At 39.3% G+C, this 25,908-nt stretch overlaps 2 protein-coding genes across 3 annotated transcripts in view; one reads left to right on the forward strand and one right to left on the reverse strand.

Annotated features, from left to right (window-relative positions):
* Positions 1 to 4,002: 4,002 nt before the first annotated feature.
* RAG2 (recombination activating 2) lies at positions 4,003 to 10,956 on the reverse strand. The gene is made up of 2 exons (XM_029209310.1): positions 10,780 to 10,956; positions 4,003 to 6,246 (listed from the first exon to the last, which is right to left on the reverse strand). The coding sequence occupies exon 2, from the start codon at positions 6,216 to 6,218 to the stop codon at positions 4,635 to 4,637; it is 1,584 nt and encodes a 527-aa protein (XP_029065143.1). The 5' UTR covers positions 6,219 to 6,246; positions 10,780 to 10,956; the 3' UTR covers positions 4,003 to 4,634.
* Positions 6,583 to 25,908, forward strand: part of CUNH11orf74 (chromosome unknown C11orf74 homolog) — a 59,480-nt gene continuing 40,154 nt past the window's right edge. The window contains exons 1-3 of one of the 2 annotated variants that reach the window (XM_029209312.1): positions 9,385 to 9,399; positions 10,325 to 10,399; positions 23,517 to 23,671. In XM_029209312.1, the coding sequence (XP_029065145.1) occupies positions 23,530 to 23,671 (142 nt within the window). In that variant the 5' untranslated portion in view covers positions 9,385 to 9,399; positions 10,325 to 10,399; positions 23,517 to 23,529. Of the gene's footprint in view, positions 6,696 to 9,384; positions 9,400 to 10,324; positions 10,400 to 23,516; positions 23,672 to 25,908 lie in introns of those variants that run through there. The other variant, XM_029209311.1, reaches the window with a different exon arrangement.

Genomic DNA, 25,908 nt, shown 5'->3' on the forward strand with positions numbered 1-25,908 from the left:
TCTAAGCACAAGATAATACAGACAGGGACAATGAGTCTGCAGAGCATGGCGCTTTGTTTCTACTTTAACAGGACTCTGTTAGTACCCTTCATTATAACTTCCAGGTACTTGTGACTGTTTCATCTGGTTGTTTAAATATATGCTATAGCAGGTATTGGCTTCATGCTTACCACATCCATTTCCCTTTTCTGGGCACACAGTTAAACTATGTTTCCCATTTCCCGGCCCCTTTGCATCTAGGTGGGGACATACAACTAGTTTTTTTTTTTCGTTTTTTTAATCAGTGGAATGTCAGAGGAAATAATCTATCACTTGCAGGCTGAAACATTTGCACGAGGGTGTGCCTTCTCTGTGTTCTTTCTTTTCCTTGTATCTGAAGTCTTCAGGATCCAAGATAAAAATGAAGATGGCAAAGTTGCCAAACAGAAAAAGCCTGATTCCCTGGGACACATCTTGGAGGAATGCCACTCAGATGGATAGCTTAATAAGGGAAACCTGCATTGCAGCCTGCTTGAGTGAGAAATAAACTTTGTGACAACTTACTGGTGTTTGGGATTTTTTTTGTTAGCACAGCCAGTGTCAATTATCCTGACATACTTATTTTCTTCTTCTCATCTATGGGGTCATTCAGAGGTTTGTTGCTTCCATTTATTCTTACATCTCTTGCTTATTCAGTTAGTATAATTTTTCACTCTATTTTACTCTAAATATCTATATCAGTGTTAAGCTAGGCAATGAATAGGTCACTTTGACTGCCCATACTGGAATACAGATGCAACTCACTGAAGAATTTAATTCAGTTCATTTCAATGACAATTTAAGTGCCTATAATATGCCAGGCATTATGCTAAGTACTAGGTATATAGAAATTACAAAGTATCCTATACCTTGGGTTGAACTGTGGAGTTGGGAGAACAGTAGAAACCCCAGATAAGCTTGGGGAAGTCAGGAGCAGAGCGAAGGTGCACCTCACTTTCCTGACAGTGTGGAAGAAGCAAGTGACTTTCAGAGGCGAAATGGTGATGAAGTGGTTTAGCCAGAGAAACTTGGGAAGAGGTTCTGTGACCCAGTAAAGGTGAAAGAGCAGGAAGATGTGCCCAGGAGTGGTACAAAAACCAGACAAGTCCTAGATGGTCTCACAGAGAGAACTGTGGCCACGCTGGGAAAGGAAGGGGCAGAAAGATCTCCTCATCATGTGAGCCCAGAAGGGACCTGAAAGCGGCAGAGAGAGAGAGAGAGAGCGGGAGAAAGGGAGAGAAGGAGAGAAGGAGAGAGGGAGGGAGAGAGAGAGAGAGAGAGAGAGGGAGAGGGAGAGAGGGAGAGAGGGAGAGAGGGAGGGAGAGAGAGAGAGAGAGAGGGAGAGCATTCTAGACCTTATAATACCTTGTGGTTAAGGCTGAGGTGCAACCCAGGAGTCATCTTCCAAGCTAACCTCAGGCCAGGTGGGAGCGTGGATGTTGAGAAGCAGCTATAGTGAGGCGGGACAATGACCCTAAGTACCAGATAATTCACCCTCACTCGTTCCTGCCCTTGACACCTCAGCATTATATTTCTTCTGGAACTTGGACAAAAAGTTGGGTGAACACAGAGAGCTCTAAATTTATTAAAGCTAAATTTCCAACGCACAGTAAAAGGGATGCATAATGTAATGTGAGTTGATTTATAGAAAAATACAGTTTTATTTCTTGTAACTCTGAGTCTATAAGCAGAGATCTGCAAGCATTACAGCTATTAAGGAGGTGATGGGGTTCAGAGGAGGCTTCCTGGAGGAGAAGCAGGTGTCTGAACTGGGATGTAAAGAGTGGATAGGAATGGGCCAGATGGACTAGGGTACTGGCAGGTGTTATAAAGTGCAGGAGGGAAGGTGTGCCCTGCAGAAGGAATGGGTTGCCCCAAGGCCCTGAGTACACGTGAAACAACTAGGGCTGCTCACCAGAAATGTTATCAGTTCAGCATTTTTGGAGACTGAGCACAAAGTGTGAAGAGAGTAGTAAAACAGAGAGGTAAGCAGTAGGGGACAGGTCAACATGATAGGAATGAAATTGTATGTGATTTTATTGTACTGATGAAAAACTGGGGGCCCCTGCCCTGCTCACCTCTCCATGCTTATGTCACTCCTTGCTCCCCATGTTTACTATGTGCTCCCCAGACTGATGTTCTTTCAGTTCCTCAAACGTGACAAGCTTCATCTCACCCTTTAGACGAACTACTCCTTTTCCACTATGCTTTCCCTCCTCCTAACACATTGAGCTCATTTGTACTTGTAGATGAGTAGAGTCCCTTAAAATAGTCACCCTGGAAAGCCATATACTTATTTATTGATATTATTCTTGTGTAAAGCGTTTTGGGACTTACCTTTAGCACTCATTTGTGAGGCTTATCAGAAAACCCATTTTGTTATCTCAGACTTCATTTTTGGGCCTAAAGTGCCAATAATACTGAGAGTTATGCCCTACTAGACTTTGGACATTTGTCTGTTTCCAGAAACCAAATCCATCTCTAACTATTGAATATCTTCAAAGGAATGAAACATAGGCTCTGACGGTGATTGAAAAGTGAGTCCTAGAAATGTTTTCGGCAAAAGCATTACATCATTGGGATAAGTGAATACTTTTCTAATGTGGTTCATTTGAAAGTTTGCATGTGCTTAGTAGAAAAAAACCCTTATTATCTTAAAATCACATCTGGTGGACTCATTGGTGAGATGACTTAAAAGACCTATTTTTACAAAAATTTATGGTAAGTAAAACCAAAGTACTTGCTCTTGACACACACACACACACACACACACACACACACACAACAAAACAGCTATGCTAATGAGATCTGAGCTTGACTGTAGAACCCAGTGAGTTTATAACTGAATCACTCAGATTACCATATGTTGATCTCACTGATTACAAAACAAATATGGGTAATTATTTTTTAGCCACTTGGTCACTGAAGACAAGTCAAGATAAGAGAACGTATATAGTACTTGAGGGAATAACCCTTTTGAACCCTGTGGAGGCTATCTCAGTTCCAACTTGTGCTACTTTCTACTAACAGATAAAAAATAAAACAGAGAGCTCCTGAGAAAATTAAACAGTATCATTTTGCCTGCAACTGGGTAACTACAAATGTTAATAATTGAAATAAATCAATATAAACAGAAGACATTTTCATATTTTATTAGTTTTATATAGGTGATGGAAACAACAAAAATCAAAACAATGGTCCAGCAAATTATTCAAAAGGTATATTCATCAAGCAATTATTCAAAAGATATATTCATCAAGCAATATTACTGAAACAAAGTGAATATGATTTAATTTTTTCAAATTAATTTCAATATCTGAAACATGGAACTATTAGCAGAAGAACTTTTGTTCCAGGATTTCATCTCCTGTATGGTTCATATTTCCCCTAAATTTGGCAATAAGAACTTATACACTGTGGACTCTTAGTGAAAACTGATGAATAAGAGGTTATGGTTTAGGCTCTTGGCTAAAGTGAGATACTTTTCCAGAAAAATATTCCAGGAGGGAAGACATTTGTATCTAAGGTCATCTAATTATCAATTGATAATGTGAAGCCTCAAAGTTAACAGTCCTTTTAATTTCAATTCTAGCAAGTATCTAATTGAACCTTAGCAAGCTCACTGATTTTATAACTTTCATTGGCAGCAAACTCCACATATTAACTAGACTCATAAACGCACATACATTTCTTTTTTCTCTTTTAAAATCATCTACCTGTTAACTTTATCAAATTCTCTAAACTTTTATTATTTGGGTAAGTAATCAATATTACTTGGGGAAATAACCTCTCCATGAGATTTATTTGGTGGTTCTTTCTTAGTGCCCTGTTTCGGAGAGCTAAGGAGCAGTGGACTGCCGTTTTCATTAAATCTCTCAAAGAATTGGTTCAAGTGCCTAGCTCTGGTTCATCATCTGGGACCATATGATGGGGGGGATCCTTTGAAGAAAGTGCATGTGGATAGTTTGATAAAATGTAACAAACGATGTAGATTCTTTTTCTCTTCCTTTATGTCAATGGAGATTATTTATTTCTTCCTATCTATCTATCTACCTACCTACTTAGCTCCTCATAGCGTTTTCTGTACATGGACATAGTCAAGTGGCCATCTTAGAGGTGTACAAAGAACATTTGTGTGGGATACAGGTGATTCAGCTTTAATTTTTGGTCAACTACCAAACTGCTATAGTTCACAAAATAATTCATTTAATTTCGTTGAGTGTTAGTTTTTTTACTGATTAAATTTGTTTTAACTGCTCTATGGATTATTTGTTATCAAAAGTCCTATAAGGGATATAAGCATAGCTCGATTATTATTACTGCTTCTGTGTTTAAGATTCCTTGAATAAAAAATTCAGGTCATAAATTCTCTTTAAGATAACTGAGTAAAATATTTTCAAAATATAGGTTATAGGTCCTGTATAGGTCTAAATACAATAACTGTAGTTAGAATTGTATTATAGGCACTTTTACCTGGCACTTCATTCATATAACTAAAAGAAAACATTAGACATTTTCAATAAACAAAAATAGGAATATAAATTTTATCATTGTTATGATTCTTTAAAATAGGTTTGAAAATTTGATGCACTTGAATCTGAAAGGCTCTTGTTGAACTAATCAAACAACCTTCTAAGAAAGGATTTCTTGGCAGGAGTAATAATTTTCCCAGAACCCTTTTTGTGGAGGGATTTCAGTGGAGGCTTTTTTAAGGGTAGAACTCTTTTGGGGGTTTGCAGTGCTCTTGCTATTTCCACATGCTCGTTGCAATAATATTTGTTGCTTCCTTCTGACAGATGGATGAGTGTGCTTTCTGCCAGATCCATACACTGGGCATGGACCCAATGCCCATCTCCATGAGAGCAGTAAATCATGGCAGGTTTGTTGAGCTCAGTTGAATAAAATGGTACCCAAGTGTTGATATCCACATCACAAGTACAGCAGCATGTAATCCAATAGCCCGTTTCAGACTCATCTTCCTCATCATCTTCATTATAGGTGTCAAATTCATCATCACCATCAAAACTATTTGCTTCTGCACTGAAACAAAATTCTTCTGAGTCTTCAAAAGGAGTGGAGTCCCCTGGGTCTTCCGTTGATGTCTGACTATTTGTGAATGTTTTCTGATCTTCATTCACATCGTCTTCAGCACATTTCAACGTATAGAAATAGAATGCTTCTGAAACAACCTGTTTATTGTCTCCTGGTATGCCGAGGAAAATAGTTCCATTTCCCATGTTGCTTCCAAACCATATCTTGCTGTGCTTAATATCTGGGGTCCAATCTGGGGTTTCCATCTCACGAATTTCCATCTTGTTGTCCTCAAAAGAGATGATGTTGCAGACCATTCTTTTTTGATTTTCAAGCTGATAGCCACCAATGATAACAAATTCATCATTGCTTATTTGAGTCAGGATTGCACTGGAGACAGAGATTCCTCCTGGCATGACTGTGCAATTCACAGCTGGGCTACCCAGAGGGAGATCAACCCTTATTCTGTATAGGTTGGCAGGGCGGATGTTATTGGCAAGTGAATGGCCTCCTAAAATATAAATGGTATCATTTCTGGCAATGGAGACGTGAAAAGATAGCCCATCCTGAAGTTCTGGAAGAATGTATGATGTAGAGCACCCAAATTCAAAATCCACCAAGAAAACATGGGGCAGGCAGTCAGCTACACTGTTCCATTTTTCTGTGGTTCTTTGGGCGGAAGGTATGTATGACCGTCCTCCAAAGAGAACACCCACACTTTTTCCGCGACTATACACCACATCGATGGAATGACCATACCTGCCTTCAGGAACATCTCCTACCAAGTCTTTCTCTGTGCAGCGAAAAGTAACTTTTTTGTTGTTCTTGCAAACAACAGACATGATATAAATCTTATCTGAAAGCTCATTGTTTGGTGTTTTCCCTCCATGGATGATGTACTGATGCTTTTCAGACTCTAAGTTGCCTTTGAATGTGCAAGTGGCTGGGTAACGAAGAGGAGGAAGGTAACAGGAGTCCTTAGAGAAAACTGCAGGCTTCAGTTTGAGATGGTTATGCTTTATATCAAAATGGAAAACTCCAGTGGGGCAGGACCTTTTGGGCCAGCCTTTTTGGCCAAAGAAGAAAACTTGCCCATCAAAATTCATTAATGAGAAGCCTGGTTGAATTAAGGCTATGTTATTACCGACTGTTACCATTTGTAGTGACATATTTTCTGATCGTGGATAGATCTTTTACCTGAAAGAATTACAAAATTTTTTTTGCCTTACTACATCCCTTCATATAAAATCACTGTGTTTAGATCCCCTCACACGTAAGAAGCATTTTAAGAAAAGAGCTGTCCCACAAGCTAGTAGTGGCCTGAATTCGCAAAATAGCAAAAATTCAGGCAGCTACGTAAGCAAAGAGAAACAGAACCTTCCAGCTTAATACCATTCAAGAAGCTGGGACCCGTTTTAGACATGGACTAGCGTCCCTTAGACTTCTGGGAATTGTAGTCCTTTTCCCTTAAAGATTCGCCGCTTGCCAACAGAAAGAACGACATTTCCCAGAAATCCGTTCTCTATGGGATGAGTGGCTACGATAGTTTGTCTCTGTGGCTCCGCGAGAGGAGTCTGTCTGAATAAAGACGCCAAAAATGCGAAGTGACCAGATGGGAGCCAAGACGTAAAACTAGGGAAGAACAGGTGAGAATGGCTGACGCAGACCCAACATCCAGGTTACGGGAAAGCTTCGGCACCGGGAGCGGCGTCAGGCTACCCCCGTCCGGGTGTTGTTGGAGCGTCTCCTGGGGACTCTTATTAACAGGTGACACAGTAGGAAGCAGGGCTGCTTGTGGCTAGAGCGGGGTTGCCTGGAAACCGCAGCCCGAAGAGACTCCCGGCCCAGGCGGCCTCACGGACTTCTTTGGAGCTTTGGAGCTCGACTCAAAATTGCACCCCCGGGCTTCCCTGGTGGCGCAGTGGTTGAGAGTCCGCTTGCCGATTCAGGGGACGCGGGTTCGTGCCCCGGTCCGGGAGGATCCCACATGCCGCGGAGCGGCTGGGCCCGTGAGCCACGGCCGCTGAGCGAGCGCGTCCGGAGCCTGTGTTCCACAACGGGAGAGGCCACAACAGTGAGAGGCCCGCGTACAGAAAAAAAAAAAAAAATAATAAAATAAAAATTTCACCCTCGGGCCTCCTTAGGTTAATGGGGCGGGGGTGTGACGGAGGCACAGAGAATAAAAAGCTATGACTATTTTGCGGAACCGAAAGATTAGTCTCTGAATACCTGGAGTGCAGGGGAGAATTTACCTGATAATGTTTTTTTACTACTCCTGTATTTAGTCATGGAGACACAGTAATGAGACTTTAGCGGGTACCCCGCCAGAGGCTATTTGTTTTCTCAGCTGCTCTTCCTCCGGTTTTTAGAGTTCTTTTAGGGATGCAGAGAAGTTTCCTGAACACCTCTCCTTCTCCCTTCCTCCCCCAGCCCCCACTCCTCCCTCTTTTTGGATAAGAAAATAGAGTTAGTGGCTGTTATTTCAGATCTCTCTTTCCAGCTCCAGAACCTTGGAAGTAATTAGTAATTCTGTTGTAAGCAGGCATTAAGCAAAGAGGTGCCAGAATTATTCAGAATGTAATATTTGTATGATTTTTTAAAACAGGTATTTACTAGATGGAGTAAGCTTGATAAGTTTTAATTTTTTTTTTTTTGCGGTACGCGGGCCTCTCACTGTTGTGGCCTCTCCCGCTGCGGAGCACTGGCTCCGGACGCGCAGGCTCAGCGGCCATGGCTCACGGGCCCAGCCGCTCCGCGGCATATGGGATCTTCCCTGATCGGGGCACGAACCCGCGTCCCCTGCATTGGCAGGCGGACTCTCAACCACTGCGACACCAGGGAAGACCGATAAATTTTAATTTTTAGAAAAATTATTACTTACCTTGGAGAGATGTCAGGAGCCTTAATGGGAAATGCACGCCCTGTTTGCAGAGTGAGGTCCTAGGCACTAAAGATTAAAGGAAACAAAATAGCACAGATTCCTTGACTTTTAAGAGTAAATTGTTAGTATGCTTCAAAAACAGTATAAAACAGTGCCTAAGAGTATGGGCTCTGAAGGCTGACTGGCTGGATTCAAATCCTGGCTCTGTCACTTAACTGTGTGACCTTGGGCAAGTAATTTAACCTCTTTGTGTCTCAGTTTCCTCATCTGTAAAATGAAATAATAATTTTACCTACCTTACGGGTTGATGTAAGTTGTGATTAGTAAGTTAATACATGCAAAGCACTTAGGACAGGGCTTTATACACTGTAGGTCATAGCTGTGACGATTATGCTTGAACTTATAAAAAGTAAGGTTGTTAATGCAGTTACCTGCCAGTCATGGTAGATGATGTTTATAATGTTGGAGATGATTAGAAGGGCTTCAGGATCTGGGAGTCTGGTTAGTGAGTGTAGACTGATAATTTTTTAGACTAGTGAGAATTGGATAAACATATACAACAGAGGAGTTGGTGGTAGGTTCAGTTTAAATAACAGGAAATATTTCATTCTTCTTGTTACCCTTTCTCTAACCCCTCATTAAATATGCAGACTCTGAAGTTGGAATGTCTGAGTCCAAATTTGGGCTCTAAAAGTTATTTGCTGTGTAACTATTTTGGGCAAGTTTTTTGTCTCTTTTTTTAATCTGCAAAATGGGGATAATATTAGTACCTATTCATTGAGTTATTTTTGAGAATAAATGGGGTGACACATGTAAATCACATAGCACATGTGTGATCATATATGCTGGCACATTATAAGTATTGAAGAAATGTTCATTGATGCTGTAATTTATTTTTATTCCCCTTGCAAAGGTTCTTTGGACCGTGTGGAGTTTATGGTCAGTCTAGTGAGATCTTGGTGGGGCTTTTTGCCTTGAAGATCAGGTGTAATTAATTGCTAATTATTCTCTTCTACTTATGTTTAGCTTACTTGGGAGACTCCTCAAGGTGTGATATTTTAAGAATCGTCTGTGGGTTATTAAACCAAGCGAGGAACTGGTGAATGAGAAGGATTATTACTAAGGTTATGAAAGCAAGCCTTTTTTTCCTCAGACCATGGTGGTTTGTAGGTTCAGCAACTTGCCTTGCTTATGAAATAACCTGGGCAAGTGTTTTATTTACTCGTGGCCTATCCAGGTATACATGAGAGAAGGCATCTGTGCAACTAAGAAAATGCTCTCCATAGGAACTGAAAGGAAGTATTCTCGGCGCTCAGTTTGGTAAAGGAAAACCATACGCGATTACACTCAGCATGATGTGTGATGATTTTTAGAGAGTTGCTCACGTTTGGGCTGAGGGAGCACCAAAGCCTGCTTGTTGTAAACACCTGTGAAGACCGTTATTGGGATAGAAACCAAGCTCTACAGAGGTAATGGGTCCCAGATCCCAAGGGGTGACCATACAACAAGAACATTTGCTTTTAAATGGAAAATTAAAAACAAAATGTTTTCATTGTAGCCCACTGGCTTCATTTTAAAGTTCATAGGGATTTTGGCTTCTTATAAGTGAAAACACTGTTATTGTAGATTAAACAGAAATATTTTCTTGGGCAAGACATAAGGAATACTACCCCTTTTTGTAGCTTATTTTGGGTCACCAAAGATTTCTGACCTGTTCTCCCTTTGGTGCCCTGCTATTTGGCTCACCTCATAATCTCAGGGCCCTAAAAATAGTGGTAAAGTTGATTACTGTTAAGATGAATTACCTCTTCTTGTAACACAGTTCAAGAATCTGTGTATTTAATTTTTAGATTATTCATTTTAAACTATGGCCAGATGACTTATGTATTTAAAGAATGAACAAGAACATTGAAAGTGTTTTCACATTATTTTGCCATACTTGTTTATTTTGCAGTTTTCCTTTACTAACTTAAGTATGTCTTCACAGGAATAGACTATAGTATATTTTCCACGGTTTTACTATGACTCTATTCATCACATCTTGGTTTTTAAATGAGTTTTTAAAAGGTGACACTGGAACTAAAATAATCTACTGAAGTGGTTTTCTTTAAATAGGCCAGATAAACACAGGCAGATTTTGAAAAAAAAGACACTGTTCTTTGACCGAAAGAAGCTTCAAAGTCAACACATTAAAGGTTCTTTTTAAAGGTCAGAAATATAGGACCAATAAATATATACAAGTCTCCCAACCCCATGCTAACATTCCTCAGCAGGGAGATTTTCATTTATTCACTGTGAAGCTAGGGCATAGTTGAGAATCAAAAAAGGGCTAATGATGTAAGGTCTGGGTTTGTAGTTTCCTGTGTCTGAACTGACACTCTTTTCCTTCCAAAGGAAGCTACTGTACCCAGAAGCATTAAATCTTGCTGATCAGTGTTGCCCGTTTTCCTGATTGCTCCAAAAGAGCAGGTAACCTCGTGTAACTGCAGTCTTTTCGTGTACGAATTAACACTCTCTTGCACGGTTAATCAGGTTTGAGGCATACAATGTTTGATTTTTTTTGCTGGCAGTAAAACCAGGATTAGGTCTTCCTTCTGACACTTATGCCAGAGAAGCATTTATGCACTAAGATTAAAATTTCAACACTGTTGCCACAGGAATAAAATCCTTGCAGCAGCCTGAGACCAGAAAGCCCCTCTCTTTCCAAATTCTACATCATCCCTTCCCCACCTGGACACCCAGTCCACCTGGAACTAACATACTGCTGAAGGGGGGCATCTTTCCCTTAAAGTTGACAAACGTAGGCTCCCATATTTTAGCTCTGGTAGAAATGAAGTTATTGGACCTACCTGAAGGCCAGGGGCGCAGCTCACCCCTCTCTGAATCTTTGCCGCTAAACCAGGTATTAAATGTCAGCGCTTGGGGAAGATTCACTGACTGCTCACTCTGACCGTGGCCTGCAGAAGGATGACGGTAAAGAGAGTATGTATGTGTGCCTACAGATGTTCCAGTGAACACTGATCTAACGGGAGTAACTGACTGTGACCTTTTTTTTTTCTTTAGATGGTTAAGGGAGATATCCAACCAGGGTGTACCCTCAAGATTTAACTGTTTCCTTACTGGTGAACAATGGAAACATAATCTATTATCTGTAAAGACCAAAAAAACCACAAAAAACTGGTAAAATCCTGATATATTAAAAACATTTTAGAATGTTTAATATGTTTATTAAATGTTTATTATTTAAACACTTAATAAACATTAATAATATAATAATGTTTATATAATTAATAAACATTAATAATAATGTTTATTATTTAAACATTAATATTTAATGTTTAAATAATTAACATTATTTAAAAAATACTGTATGATTCGAATGGGAAATTATTTTTACTAAAGCAGAGACTACTGATACGAATGTCAGTTATTTTGACTGTGAATTGCTCCTCAGTGGTCTCATTTTCTTTAATGCAAGGCTCAGAAGGAGTTCTGATTATGGGAGGCCTACCACCAACTTTGTGTCAGGGAACTGCTGTGTAATATTGTATAGTGGAATGATTAAGAAAATGGGCTTTACAGTCAAGCTGACCTGGTTTTCTCTGCCAGCTTTGCCATTTTCCAGGTGGAGTCATCTTAATCCTTAAGCCTCTTTTTCCCACCTCTGAAATGGGGATAGAAATATTTACGTCAAAAGATTGTTGCAAAAAGACTAAATGAGATAAAGTCTTTGAAGTGCTCAGCCAAGGAAAATATTCCACAGTGGTCTTAAAAACTATGATAGTAGCCTCCCCATTCCCACTCCAAAGTTTCATAATCAAAGGAAGAATAAACCAAAAGGTTGAGAACAGATGAAAAAGCTGACTTAATTTTTTTTAATGGACCTAAGTTTTTAGAGCAGTTTTAGGTTCGCAGTAAAATTGTGTGGAAGGTACAGAGGGTTCCCATATACCTCGTGCCCCCCACTCACTCATAGCCTCCCTCATTACCAACATCTCCCACCAGAGGTACATTTGTTACAATCGATGAACCTACATTGACACACTATTATCACCCAAAGTTACATTAACATTCACTCTTGGTGTTGTACATTCGATGGCTTTGGACAAATGTATAATGGCATGTATCTACTATTATAGTATCATGCAGAATAATTTCACTTCCCTAAAAATTTTCTGTGCACCACCTATTTGTTGCTCCCTCCCCTCAATCCATGGTAACCACTGATCGTTTTACTGTTTCCATAGTTTTGCATACTCCAGAATGTCATATAGTTTTCAGATTGGCTTCTTTCACTTAGTAATATACATTTAAGTTTCCTCCTAGTCTTTTTATGACTCGATAGCTCATTTCTTTTTAGCTCTGAATAATATTCCATTGTCTGGATATTCCACAGTTTATCTGTTGTATTTTCCTACTGAAGGACATCTTGGTTGCTTTCAGGTTTTGGCAATTATGAATAAAGCTGCTGTAAACATCCATGTGCAGGTTTTTGTGTGGACATAAGTTTTCAACCCCTTTAAATGCCAAGGAGCACTACTGATAATTCATATGGTAAGAGTATGTTTAGTTGTGTTAGAAACCTCCAAACTGTCTTCCAAAGTGGCCGTATGATTTTGCATAACCACCACCGATGAATGAGAGTTCATGTTGCCGTACATCCTAGCCAGCAGTCGGTGTTGTCAGTGTTCTGGATTTTGGCCATTCTAATAGGTGTGTAGTAGTTATCTTGTTTTAATTTTCATTTTCCTAATGACATATGATGCGGAGCATCTTTTCATTTGCTTATTTGTCATCTCTATGTCTTCTTTAGTGAGGTGTCTAGTAAGGCGTTTGGTCCATTTTTTAATCAAGTTGTTTGTCTTCTTATTATTGTATTTTAAGAGTTCTATGTATATTTTGGATAACGGTTCTTTACCAGATGTGTCTTTTGCAAGTATTCTCTGCTATCATGTGGCTTTTCTTTTCATTCTCTTGTCAGTGTCTTTTGTTATTTTATTTTATAGTTTTATTTATTTATTCGGCTGCGTTGGGTCTTCATTGCTGTGCACGGGCTTTCTCTAGTTGCGGTGAGCGGGGGCTACTGTTGTAGCGGGCTTCTTTTTGTGGTGGTTTCTCTTGTTGTGGAGCATGGGCTCTAGGTGCGCAGGCTTCAGTAGTTGCAGCACACAGCCTCAGTAGTTGCAGCATGCGGGCCCTAGAGCTCACGGGCTTCAGTAGTTGTCGCACGTGGGCTTCAGTAGTTGTGGCTCATGGGCTCTAGAGCACAGGCTCAGGAGTTGTGGTGCACGGGCTTAGTTGCTCTGTGGCATGTGGGATCTTCCCGGACCAGGGATCGAACCCGTGTCCCCTGAATTGGCAGGCAGATTCTTAACCACTGTGCCACCAGGGAAGTCCTGTTAGTGTCTTTTGGAGAGCATAAGTTTTTAATTTTTATGAAGTTCAGCTTATCAATTATTTCCTTCATGGATCGTGCCTTTACTGTTACATCTAAAACGTCATTGCCATACCCGAGGTCATCTAGGTTTTCTTCTATGTTATCTTCTAGGAGTTTTATAATTTTTGTTGTTAACACTTAGGTCTGTGATCCACTCTGAGTTAATTCTTGTGAAGGGTATAAAGTCTGTGTCTAGATTCCTGTTTTTGCATGTGGATGTCCAGTTGTTCCAGAACCCTTTGTTGAAAAGACTGTCTTTGCTCCATTGTATTGCCTTTGCTCCTTGGTCAAAGATCAGTTAGCTATACTTATGTGGGTCTATTTCTGGGTTCTCTATTCTGTTCCATTGATCTATTTGTATATTCTTTCACTGATACCACACTGTCTTGATTACTGTAGCTGACCTAATTTTAAAAAATTCATTAAAAACAGTTACGTCAAGAAAAATATATACCATTTATTAAGCCCACTTCCCGACCATAAAACTTTTCATTTCTTTGTGCTCTATTCTAATTTTTATCCAAATGTATACATATTTTTACTTAGTTATGATAAGAATGTATTTAAATTTTGTTTTGTTTTTAATGTAACATTATTTCATATATACTATGAAATGTATATTTTATTTCCAAAATTTTTAATAGTTGCCTAAAATTCCATTAAGTAAATATATCTGACCATTCAGTATTGTTGGTCATTTAATCAGGTTCTATGTGGCTTAGATGATAGAATGCAGGGATCAGAGGTAGACAGATTTGGAGTTGGGTCTTAGTTCTGCCACTTACTAGCTGAATGGCCTTTTTGACCTTCAATTTCCTTATCTCTAAAACAGGGACGATACCTGCCTTACTGGGAGGATTAATGGATATAAACTGTCTGTTATAAAGAGTGTACTCAGTAGATCTTGTGTAATGATGATGGTGCCATAAATATATTTGTGTAAGTGAAGGTTTTCATTTTTTGCCAAATTTTAGGATATATTTTCAGGGTTGACTTTTAAAAAACTGACAAGTAGCTCAGTTGTTTGGCTGATTCTTGGCATTTGGAATGTTGGTCCATGCCTTTAAAAAGTGTCATCATCTCTTCTGTTACTTCCATGATGACTTTTTTTTCTTTGTCTGCAAAAGAGTATTGGGTTATTTCTCTAACCTATTTATGGTGTTGTATAATGATTATGGCACTTGAAATTCCAGCATCAGTGACAGCTCTTATAAAATTGACATATTGGTTATCTCCACAGTAAATATAAAGTAAGAAATGCAACCTAGAAACCAGGGGTAGGTTTAGGTAAGTGTTTTAGCCTTTGCATTCTACTAACACCAGAAAACAGGCAGTTTTTTGCTAAATGGGTTAGTTTTCTCCTAAAGAGACTGGAAATTAGCAACATATTTGGAAATGGATTTTTAAACCCTGAGCCCTTGCCACACATTAAGAGAGCATTAGACTTGCAGTGAGCTCCTTCAGAGCCCCCCGTCTACCAGTCCTCAGCATAGAAACTAAATGTGAAGTCATGAACAATATTTATTGAGTATCCACTATGTATAGAGTCATGCGGAGAATTAGGAAAAAAAAATCACAGACTCAGCTCTTGCCCTTAAGGAACATGCATGATAGCAGGATGAAGCAACTTTTTGATTGAGGATAAACATGTTTTACATTCTTCCTATGCTCACCCTTTGTTAAAAGTTCACCAAGAAATCACAGTCATAGGGACAGAGTCAAATTCCTACCGAAATATATGGATTTCTCGTGCCTTAAGTCCAAAGACTATGGACAATTAAAGAATACAAGTCAGTGTCATTACAGAGTAGAATAAGTTTTATTCCACAGAGGAGATAAAAAACTTAGTAATGGGATATACTGACATAGTAATTGAATGAAAAGGAAGCATAATTGGAGAAAAATAGAACGTCAGAGATGGAGAAGACAGCTTCAAGTCCAGTCCCCTTATATCTACATTCAAACTGCTTAAGGCCAGAAAAGTTAGATAACTTGAAAGGGTAACATAGCTGCAGGGGTGTGTGTACATGGTGGGTGGAGGAGGGCAGGGGAGGAGCACAGTTTTGTGAACTCATGACAGTGTTTCTTAAGAAGTGCAGTGACCTGTCAAGCATTTCCATCCCCATCGTATAAATGGAGAAAAAACTTGTTGCTCAATGGGTTAGCAAGTGTTTGAAATGAGGTCAGTGGCAGCTTTTCATAGCATCCAAATAGGCATAGACAGGGCTTCCCTGGTGGCACAGTGGTTGAGAGTCCACCTGCCGATGCAGGGGACACGGGTTCTTGCCCCGGTCCGGGAAGATCCCACATGGCGCGGAGCGGTGGGGCCCGTGAGCCATGGCCGCTGAGCCTGCGCGTCCGGAGCCTGTACTCCGCAACGGGAGAGGCCCGCATACCAAAAAAAAAAAAAAAAAAAAAGGCATAGACAATTTTTACTTCTTTAATAAGTGGCTGATTTTTCAGGAAATAATGTAAATAGTGTGGGAAAGGGAGATGTTTGGCTTGTTGAATGAATCCCATGATAGAAGCCACAACTGAAACTAGCCAAGAGGAGAAAAGAGGAAGGAAAAGGAAACGTATAGAAGGAAGCAATCTACAGTTAGTATGATGGGTTGTCAAGAGAAGAATGTGACAAGTGACTTGTCATTTTTTATTTAAAGTAATGAATTAAATACAGCCACCTGACCAGAATGTTCCGTGATGTAAGGTGGACACTTAGTTGTAAAATAAAATGGAGCAAAATTTCAGAGGTGTTTTACAATGTTGTACTAGAAAGAAAATGCACTTAAAATTTTTATTCTTAGAGAAGGAGGGAATTTGTGTATGTTAATTTCTACCTTTGAGTATAGAAACCATGATGGCAAAAAGAAATTGTTTTTATGTTGGTGTGTGTGTATGTTATGTGGTGTACATCAAGGCAAAATTGCAAATAAAATGCTGAGAGAAATTGGAAGCTAGGGAAGCACTGTATTACTTCTTAAGGCCCATTTATTATTCCATGGTCATAGGAATTTAGAATCAAAAATAGCTGAGAAATATATTTTAAAATCTTATTTCTATTAAGATAACGTCAGATGAAAAGGTCAGCTTTATTTGCAAGATCTGGCATTTCAAAACACTTGGAAATGAATTCCTAAAAGCAGAGTTGATTTAGTTTGGCTGGTCTACACCTGCTCCTAACTAACTGTGCAGGTGTTGCTTTAAAGCAGGCTTTCTGGTTTTGTGAAAGTGCTGTGCACTGTGCATGTGGCCGACAGGCTCCGGAGCTGGAGAAAAAGGGATGATTTTAATTGAGAGTAGATGCCTTTGTGCCACAGTAGTTATGCAGTACAGATAAAATGAGCAATAATGGGACATTGCGTCCCATGGGAAGGTGGGATTACAATTGAGCTAATAAATCTTTTATGACTGAAATCTTATTGCGTGATTATAGAGCTCTAAAGTTAACTTAGAAACTCTACTGCCTTATGGATTCACAGCTTTATCAGGGGCCTTGAAAAAATGTGCACTGAAAAACACTGTTACTGTCTGTAACTCACTGAGGTAGTTGATCACATTTCTGAGGCTAGGAGATCAGTTTTGAATAAGATTGAAGTGTGTGTATTGTACATTTTTCTTGATAAAATGTATTAGTCTAGAGGTCAGTTAATATGCTTGTAGGAGTTTTGTTAGGGGGTGAAGGTAGGGTATTGACTTGTGATTACACGACTCTTAAATTTTTCAAAAAAGCAAATTAAGAAACAAAAAATGGTAGTGAAAAGGTATCTTTCTGCTTTCAAAAACAATGGATTTTCTGAAATTTGTCTTATGGGTATATCCTTCAGCTTCCATGTCCACAGGTAATTTGCTTTTTAAAAAAACAATAGGGAGTGAGCAGGGAGAGGCAGTTCTGAATGCTTAACTGTTTGCATTTTTGTTTATGGAATTAATAACTGTGTAGTTGAAAACAGTCTAATAGTTGACCTGCCTCAGTGAGTCAATGCAGACGTTTCTGGGTTGACTTAAACAGCTTGGAGGAAGAGTATATTTTGGGGAAATAAAATTGATTTTATACAATCTGCTGATGAACAACAGGGCTTAATGAATGATAGCCTCAAGAAACCCCGTTGCAGTAACTTGGATGGATGATCAGGAAAGGGGGGAAGCAAATTTTTCAAGAGGAAAGTTTCTGCTTAAACATGTAATTTTATAGATCAGTATTATTCCCATCCTCCAGAGCTTTCTGCAAGAGGAAAACAATCAACACGCCTGAGTTCCAACATTTCTTGGTAAACTTTTACTGGGTGTCTTCTCTTTCTCTTTTCCTTAAGGTGAGATCTTTTGTCAAGGAAAGAGTAAAACAAAGACATGCGTACTTCTGAGACCTCTGCACAGATGACAATACACAACTTCTGTCTTCTAAAGCTTTGTAATCAACGTTCAGCCCCAAGCCTCTCCTGCCTCCCACAAATGCTTTCCATAATATTCACTGCAGAGGCTTGTACCTAGGGGAGTTTATATGGAAGTCCAGAGGCTTATACTGTCAACTTTTTCGGTGATAATGGAGAATTCCATGCTTTTTAACGTATTAAAAAAGGCTTGTTGGGAGAAGCTTATAAATTGGAATGCTGTGTATTCTTAGATGCTAGAATGTATGTCTTTATCTCATCCTGATAAACTGTAAAGGACTTTAGATCCTCTTCTGTTTTTAAGGTGTTTTGTATTTATGCCTTCCTCTTTTCCTTTGTTTTCTTGTTTCTACTGGTAGATGTCTAAAACAATGGTATGTATGCATATGTGTCTGTGTGTGTGTGTGCTTTGTCTCAAGATGTTTTGTATGTTATTGGGGTACAGAATGTGTGCTTGTAGTCAGATGCATGGATACATCCAACCAGGGTGAGATTGCTGCCTGCTGTTTAAGTTCCTGATGACTTCGTGTATGCCTTAAATGTCATAATCAAGAACATCTCATTACTGTTTATGATACGAGAACCACATAATACTGCTCATCAATAGAGTCATTAGTTGACAAAAACCTCACTTACAGTTTCTTTACCACATTCCTTTATTTGTTCTCTGTGATTGGACTAGATGACCTTTAGGTTTCTCTCAACTCTGAGAATCTTTGGCAATTTCTGTCCTTGGATTTTGTATTCCTTAATATGATCTAAGCGACATAAAAAGTATTATAGGATGCAAAATAGTTGTTGTTCAGTCAAGGCAGAAGCCATCAGTTCACACCGGGTCTCTTCTATCATGTCAATAAATCTATACCCGTACAGTATAATTTGGTCTTTTGAGATTTGTCCATTTTCCAAAGTATAAAAGGAGACCTAGCCTTTGAAGTCTCAAGGTTGATGGTTTCATTCCTCAGGCTAGATGAATTCTTTTTAAAATATCCCATTTTATGTTTCACACAGCAGGAGCTTCTTATTAAGAAGAACTATGAGAATTTGGGCTTTGATAGCCCCTGCACAACTCTTTAAAAATGTGTTATTATTTATTACTTTCAAACATCAGTGGTAAACCTCACAATTTAAAAAAACACAAACGTTTTTGCAGACGTACACCTTTCTGTGCTGTTAGAAAGCAGGTTACGTACTTTGAGAGGACACTAGCTCAGGGTGACTTGTTTCTTAAGGCTTATCACGCTGTCTCTGACAGTTGTGTTTTGTTTAGCTAAGTCTCATGAAGCAGGGACCTGAAGATAAGCATCAAAGATATGCTACAGAGGGCTGCCCTGGTGGGACAGTGGTTGAGAGTCTGCCTGCCGATGCAGGGGACACGGGTTCGTGCCCCGGTCCGGGAAGATCCCACATGCCGCAGAGCGGCTGGGTCCGTGAGCCATGGCCGCTGAGCCTGCGCATCCAGAGCCTGTGCTCCGCAACGGGAGAGGCCACAACAGTGAGAGGCCCGTGTACCGCAAGAAAAAAAAAAAAGATATGCTACAGCAATGGTGATAATTCCACATACCAAATTTTATAATAATGTCTGTAGAGGAGCAGGTACCCTTTACAGGGACCTTCCTGGGACAGACACCCCCTTCCCCACCCCATGTCCTCTGCCTGCCTCTTGTTTGTAAAAAGGCCCTAGTCTCCTAGATCTTCACTGAGTTCCAAAGAGCAGATTCAAACAGCTACTAACTAGGGAAGTGAGGGAATGTACAAACAAAGGAAGAACAAGCCCAACTTAATTTTTTTCATGATTGTTATCTTAAACCAATTTCTTGATTTATGACCCCAAACTGTTGAGATAATGTCCTGTGGGTTCAACCAGCTGGCCCCAAGTGGACCTGAACTTGATGACACCGGAGGATCAATTAAAAACTGAAACTCCTAAACCATCACGGAGGCTCTGAGTACATAATACAATGTTGCAACCATTGCTTTTCCTCTCCCCTAGAAAAAGTTACAAAAGACAGACGTCCCTGCTATTCCATAGCAATGGAATGAAGGGTTGACAGTGGGGAATTATAGCCATGGCATCAGCTCCTGAATAAAGCAACTTCTCCGTTTTCACCAACACTTGTCTCTCAAGTATTGGTCTTTCCAGCAGTGAGCAGTCAAACTTGGGTTCAGTACCAGCCTCATCTAGTTACATGTCCTTTCAGAGAGCAGGTGACACTAACCGGCTTGAGTGGTCGTTAGTTTCGTTATTTGTTAGTAAGAAAGGGGACTCCAGGAAGGTTATGTGACTTTCTTGCTAGCTCCCAGTGACTCAGTAAGAAGAGAGCCGTGTTCCTAAGGAAGCTTGTGGTCTCCCTGTGAAGTTCAGTAGTCCAAGCAGAGCAATACATCCTCCCAGTGGTTCTTCTGGGTGCTGTGACTGTGAAAGTGTTACTTCTGATTTACCAGTGGGTGTTGTTATACGTTTAGTTTTAATTATCATCACAATATGCTCTGGGTCTTTTATGTGGAGCTTTAAGCCTTAAAACAAAACACCAAACCAAAACAAAGAATCTTGTTGTCCAAGCATGTATGTCTCTCTCTCTCTTCCTTTTTCTGTTTTAGAAAAGTACTTTATGGTAAAAACACAAACTAATGTGAACGGTAACTGAAAAAGCATTGCTTCCTTCTAGAAAACCACTAGGATTTGCATAAACCACTTGACTGTCTGGTAAATGATTATCTGTTCTGTCAGTCTCTGGGGACTTTTAACATGAGGTTATTTATATTTTTATAGATAAGGAAAGTTCTAAATTTGAAGGTGGATATCTGTTAAACTCTCTAAACAATGACAGCTTGTAAAACTGGATTTTCCAAAAGTCTTTAAAAAGTCAGTAAAAACATAACCTCTCCTGTATTCTGGTAACCACATGAATAAAATTAAAGGCATTGAAAGATTTTGAATTTGTGCTGTGTACAGCCTGTTGATTGTTTGCCGTTTAGTAAAACTGAGATGTGTTAAGGCTAAATACTCAAAATACACCAATCTGAGAATTGCAAAGGAAGTTTAAAGGAATTTCTATTATCACCCTTAAAGCATCCACGAGAAGGCATTTACAGCAATATAAAATACAACCTGGCTGCTTCTGTTTGATATTTTGCCTGTAGAAGTAGATTACCTGAGAAGCCTTGAGAAAGAGATTGGTATAATACAGTGTTGGAATCTTGCTGGGATGCACTTCTGGAAGAGCAGGAGTTTTTGTAATTAAGTACGTGTCCTACTGATAGTAAAATAATAGCCACCTTTGAATTTATCATTATTTGTTATTTAGCAACTGCAAGCGTAATATATTAAACTATGGGTTGCTGAAGCCTGGCAGTATTATAGGTAAATTTGCATACACTGTAACTGGTGCTTTTTCCTATATCTAATTTTCAGGTACAAATAGCTTGAAACGGTTTCTTTCATTTTGGGTTGGCACATAGCTACACTTTTTATTTTCACTTGGACTTCTACAATACCATGTTTTATCTAGGGTTGTAATGCATCACGAATTCTCTTGATTGATCTTTGGGTAATATTAGTACCTTAAAAGTCAAAGGGGTCACAGTCAAAACATGTCTTCATGTAGACAAAGGACAGAATACTAAGACTGATCCATTATCATCATCGTCGTCACGGCTAACATTTCTTGAGGTCCCATGTATATTCATCTAATCCTCATAGCAATCCTGGGAGGTTCTTATAGCTTCGCAATTCCAGTTTAAAACCCTTGGGGTCAGATGTCTTTCAGAATTCAGAAGTTTAGAAAGGTAATCAGGGTAAAGGCCATGTATTACAGAAAATCTCCAGTGGGATCAGGAAAGCACCTCAAAAGCAAGCCCATTAGTATTTTTTCAGGGAAGCATATGAATAGTTATACTATCTAAACAGAATAAATAAAAGTCATAAACACTTTCATATTAATTCAGGTCAGGTCTTGCCACTAGGTGACTTTGGGTATCATCTTATGAATACATTTTTGTTTTATTTTTTTTTTCTGAGCTTTTTGGTAAATACCAAATAAAGTTAATAACAGACACCAGATTTTCACTCTTGTTTTGGAAAAATAGAAGAACCATGGTGTCTATACAGTATCAGAGAACCCCTCCTTTTTATTATCCCCCATGAATTACACTGGGTGCTTAGGCTGTCATTATTCTTCTGCTTTGTGTAGATAGTCATTTTTTCTCAAAGCTGTGTAAGAATCATATTTCACACAGAATGAATGGAATTTAACAAGATGAAATATCACAACTAAAAACAAAGTTCAAACTCTGCAGGGATTGAGACGTTGTGTCTTAGCTGACAAGCATTTAGTTAGCGAAGCAGTCAATGAATGAGCTGACAATGTGAAGGGGCCACTAGCATGTGAACGTGATCTTCAGGTATAAAGCAGGAGTGTAACATTTGGAACATGAGAGTTAGTCAAATCTCAGTGTCTCCAGACCATACCTGGAGTCTTGTCTTCATTTCTGGATGGCATATTTTAAAGGGATGCAGGCACTGTGAAATCTTTTCCAGGTAGATTGATCAAAAGGGTGAAAGGACCCAAAGCCATGTCATACAAGGTACAGATATAGTGATTGGGCAGGTTTAGTTGAGTCTTTTGCCAGCTTCTAGCAATATCTGACTATAGTACCTGCTCAAATGCATAATTTTAGCTTAAGACTGATGGACTGCCAGCTCTATGCCACCTCCTGAGCTATGAAAAGACATGGACCCTGCCTTTCACGGGCTCTAAGTCTAACAGAGGACACAGAAATGTATACAACTATTTACAGTACAATGTGATAAGTGGAACAGTAGACACCACTTATAGAGAGGCAGCACAGAAATTATGATTTGCTCTTCCTGTGATGATGGGAGATGGGAAGCTAAAGCTTTCAAAGAGAAACTGAATTCTGAACTGGGTTTTGAAAAAGAAATGAAGTGAATGAAATGAGAAGATTGAGAAAGGACAGTATAGGCTTGTTCAAATATTTGAAAGGATATCACGGATAAAAAGGATTGAAATTATTCAGTCCCATCCAGGGACTCAGGACCAGTTGGGGTAGGGCACAGGGAGACAGATTTAGGCTCAGTCTTAGAAGGAGGCTTTAATAGAGCTGTCCAAAGGCTTCTTTGGAACATTCAGAGTTCCCAGTGTCTGGATGTGTTAGAGCACAGACAAGTCAGCTGTTCGGCAGCAATAGTACAGTAGTATGGAGGGGTATGTGTGTGTCATGCAATGGTTAGAGAAACATAGTGAAGTACTTAAGGGCATGGGTTCTAGGATTACACTTCTAGAACTGACACTTCTGCCTACTGGCTCTGTGATCTGAGATAGAATTGTTATGAAGTGCTCGGAATAGCACCTGTTACCTAATACGTGCTCAAAAGGAACTAATAAATATTAGCCACTATTGTTGTCATTGGAGGGGTGGTTGTTTGACATATTCTTTGAAGTTCACCTTACCTTGAAAGATTTTGGGTTTCTAATTGTGTAACTGTGATGATATTCCTGTGACTTCAGAAGATGGAAATGAGGAACTGAAGCAAAAATAAAATTGTGATAGTTAACAGTTTAGCAGTTGAGATAGGAATAAAACTCTGGTCTCTTGAACTAGGGTTTATTGCTCTGCTAACTATCTTGACTTGTCCTTTTAGGGCCTTGGAATTCTTCTACCTACACATCTGGAGTATTTTTAGGAGAGGCTGGTACCGCACGACTCTCTGTAGCTCATGTTCTTCTTTGTCTTACAGAGAAAGTGGCTTCATGAATAGGAATGCCTGCCAGATACCAGAATTGGAGGTGATGGATGAAGATCGGCATATTGAAGAAGTCTTGGATAAGTTTGTGAATTGTCACGAGCAAACATATGAAGAATTTCTGAGCACTTTCACTCATCTTTCAAAAGGTAAAATGGAGAAGTAAACTTTGTATAGCAGTTGAGACAATGAATTTTATTATAGTTTTATGTCTTTGCTGTCTTTTTCAGAAAGACTATTGAATGAGCATTCATTCATTCTATCTCTTTGATCAGGTAATTCTCATCAGGGCGTTTGCAACTGCTGCATGTAAATACTAACATTTTTATCCAATCAAGAGTTGTATTATGGAGTCAGAGCCATTGAATTTGAGAACTAAAGAGGACTTGAGAAATCATTTAGTAATAATCCCTTCGTTTTATTTTTGAAGAAACACAAGTGCAAAAAAGTGGAGGTTTTTAAAAGCATATTGAAAACATTGAAGGAATCTAGCATCGTGTAGGGTGTGGAGTAACACTGCACACTTTTGGATTCTGCCATAGCCACTTTCTGCCTTGGAGGGAGGTCACTGAGTAAAGACGGGATAGTAATAGTACCTTAAAGGTTGATGACGGTTATTTGAGATAATCCATGTAAAGCTGTTAGCATAGCGGCTAGCACACACATGCTGAATGAAGGCCAGGTATTAGTATTATTGTCGTTGTTGTTGTGGTGGTGATGATGATGCTATGCTTTCTGTAGAATGGAAACAACCTTTTAGACCGGAGTGATAACTAAAACCCTAAAGGCCAAACCTGTGCTGTGTGTTTCTTGGGATGTGTTTGGTTGCCTCGTGCAGTATTGTTTTATTAAGCCAACAGTTATAAGTTGGAAATTTTACATAAAGAACTTGATTTGCTTTTTTTTTCTGATTAAGTGAGAAGGTCGGTTACCTCTGATTTCCCTGATGGCAATATCAGCTGGAGTTCAGGAGCCCTTGCCATGTGACCTCCGTCGTTTGACACACTCTCTGGCTCTCACACACTCGAAAAACCTGTGTATACCCTGCCTGCTTCCCTCACTTAAGTGGCTTCTGTAGGCATTGAGTTGTTGCTGTCAACCTTGGTCCTTTCTGGGTCATGGGATCCACATTCGGGAGACTGTTGACTCAGCTCTTAAGCGGAGTCCAGCGTGCATCTGGTCATGACAGTCTCAGGATACCTGACTTCATGATTTGAAGTTATAGTTCATGTGTCCTTAAGAAATGTAAAAGAAGGGTAGTTATAAGGAAGAAAAGGAAAAGTGATTCCAACCTGATTCTTTTATTGTGCCAGGTAGTGGGAATATCATTATCTATTTTGTTTACACTTAGGGGAAACAGGAAATTTAGGAAATTCTTGTTAACTTGGGCTGTGAATGATCTATTTTGGCATGATATGTGGCATGATAGATTAATCTTGATAATGGCCGAATCATCTTTTGGTCTATGCACATGGATTTAGGAAGATGCTTGCTTTCTCTGAGCCTAATGATAGTTCCATGTTTTCCAGAGCCAAACATGGCAGTATGAATGGCTGGGGTAGGGTGTGGAAGCAAGGGTAAAACTGGCAGAATTAATGCATTTCAGTGTGCCCGTGGCATTTTGATAATCCAGATTATTTCGGAAATTTATTTGTAAGGCGGACTTTATTTTTGTACTCTGAAAGACTAAGAACTCCTTGCAAGGACTTGGATATTCTAAGGAGGTTATGCTGTTTTTGTTTTTGAGATAAGGGGTCTAATTCTTTTTTCAAATTTCTGTATGCTCATTCCATGCCGAGAGAAACTGTTGCAGATATGGTGACTTCATTTTGAGTTCAGTTTTAGGCCCCAAACTGAGCTGAAATAAATGATGACACAAGTCATGTAAACTGCATCTCCAAGCACACTAGTTTTTTCCCTTTCAAAATGTCCCTAGGCGCCAGTTCACATTATAAACTAATGACCTGAAAAAATTCCTCCTACAGCAAAGATTTGTGAGTGGAAAAATATGTCTTAAATCAGTAAGTGTCCTTTTTTCCCCCAGAAACATTTAAATACCTTCTGAAAAGCCAAATAGTACTTAGGGTCAAGCCCAAGAGTTGAATGATAGCCAGCAGAATTGATCAGTCGGTGTGTTCTGTCTGTTAGTTCTGTTTGACGGAAGACATGAAAGCTGTTTCTTCGAAGTTTTCTCCTTCTTTCCGGCCCTTCATTTGTCTTAGTGTATTTGGTTGTTTTGCTGATATGAAGTGGAATCTTTTCTGTGTTAAACTGGCTATCACCACATATACTTATGTACATTTCTTTAGTAAGTTTAGTATCTCAAGTACATTACCATTTCCACTGTTTGTTCTATTTATTTTTATAATAGTTATATGCCAGAATG

Source organism: Monodon monoceros, unplaced genomic scaffold, assembly GCF_005190385.1.
Source record: "Monodon monoceros isolate NGI ecotype Baffin Bay Population unplaced genomic scaffold, NGI_Narwhal_1 Super_Scaffold_7, whole genome shotgun sequence".
Taxonomy (NCBI): domain Eukaryota; kingdom Metazoa; phylum Chordata; class Mammalia; order Artiodactyla; family Monodontidae; genus Monodon; species Monodon monoceros.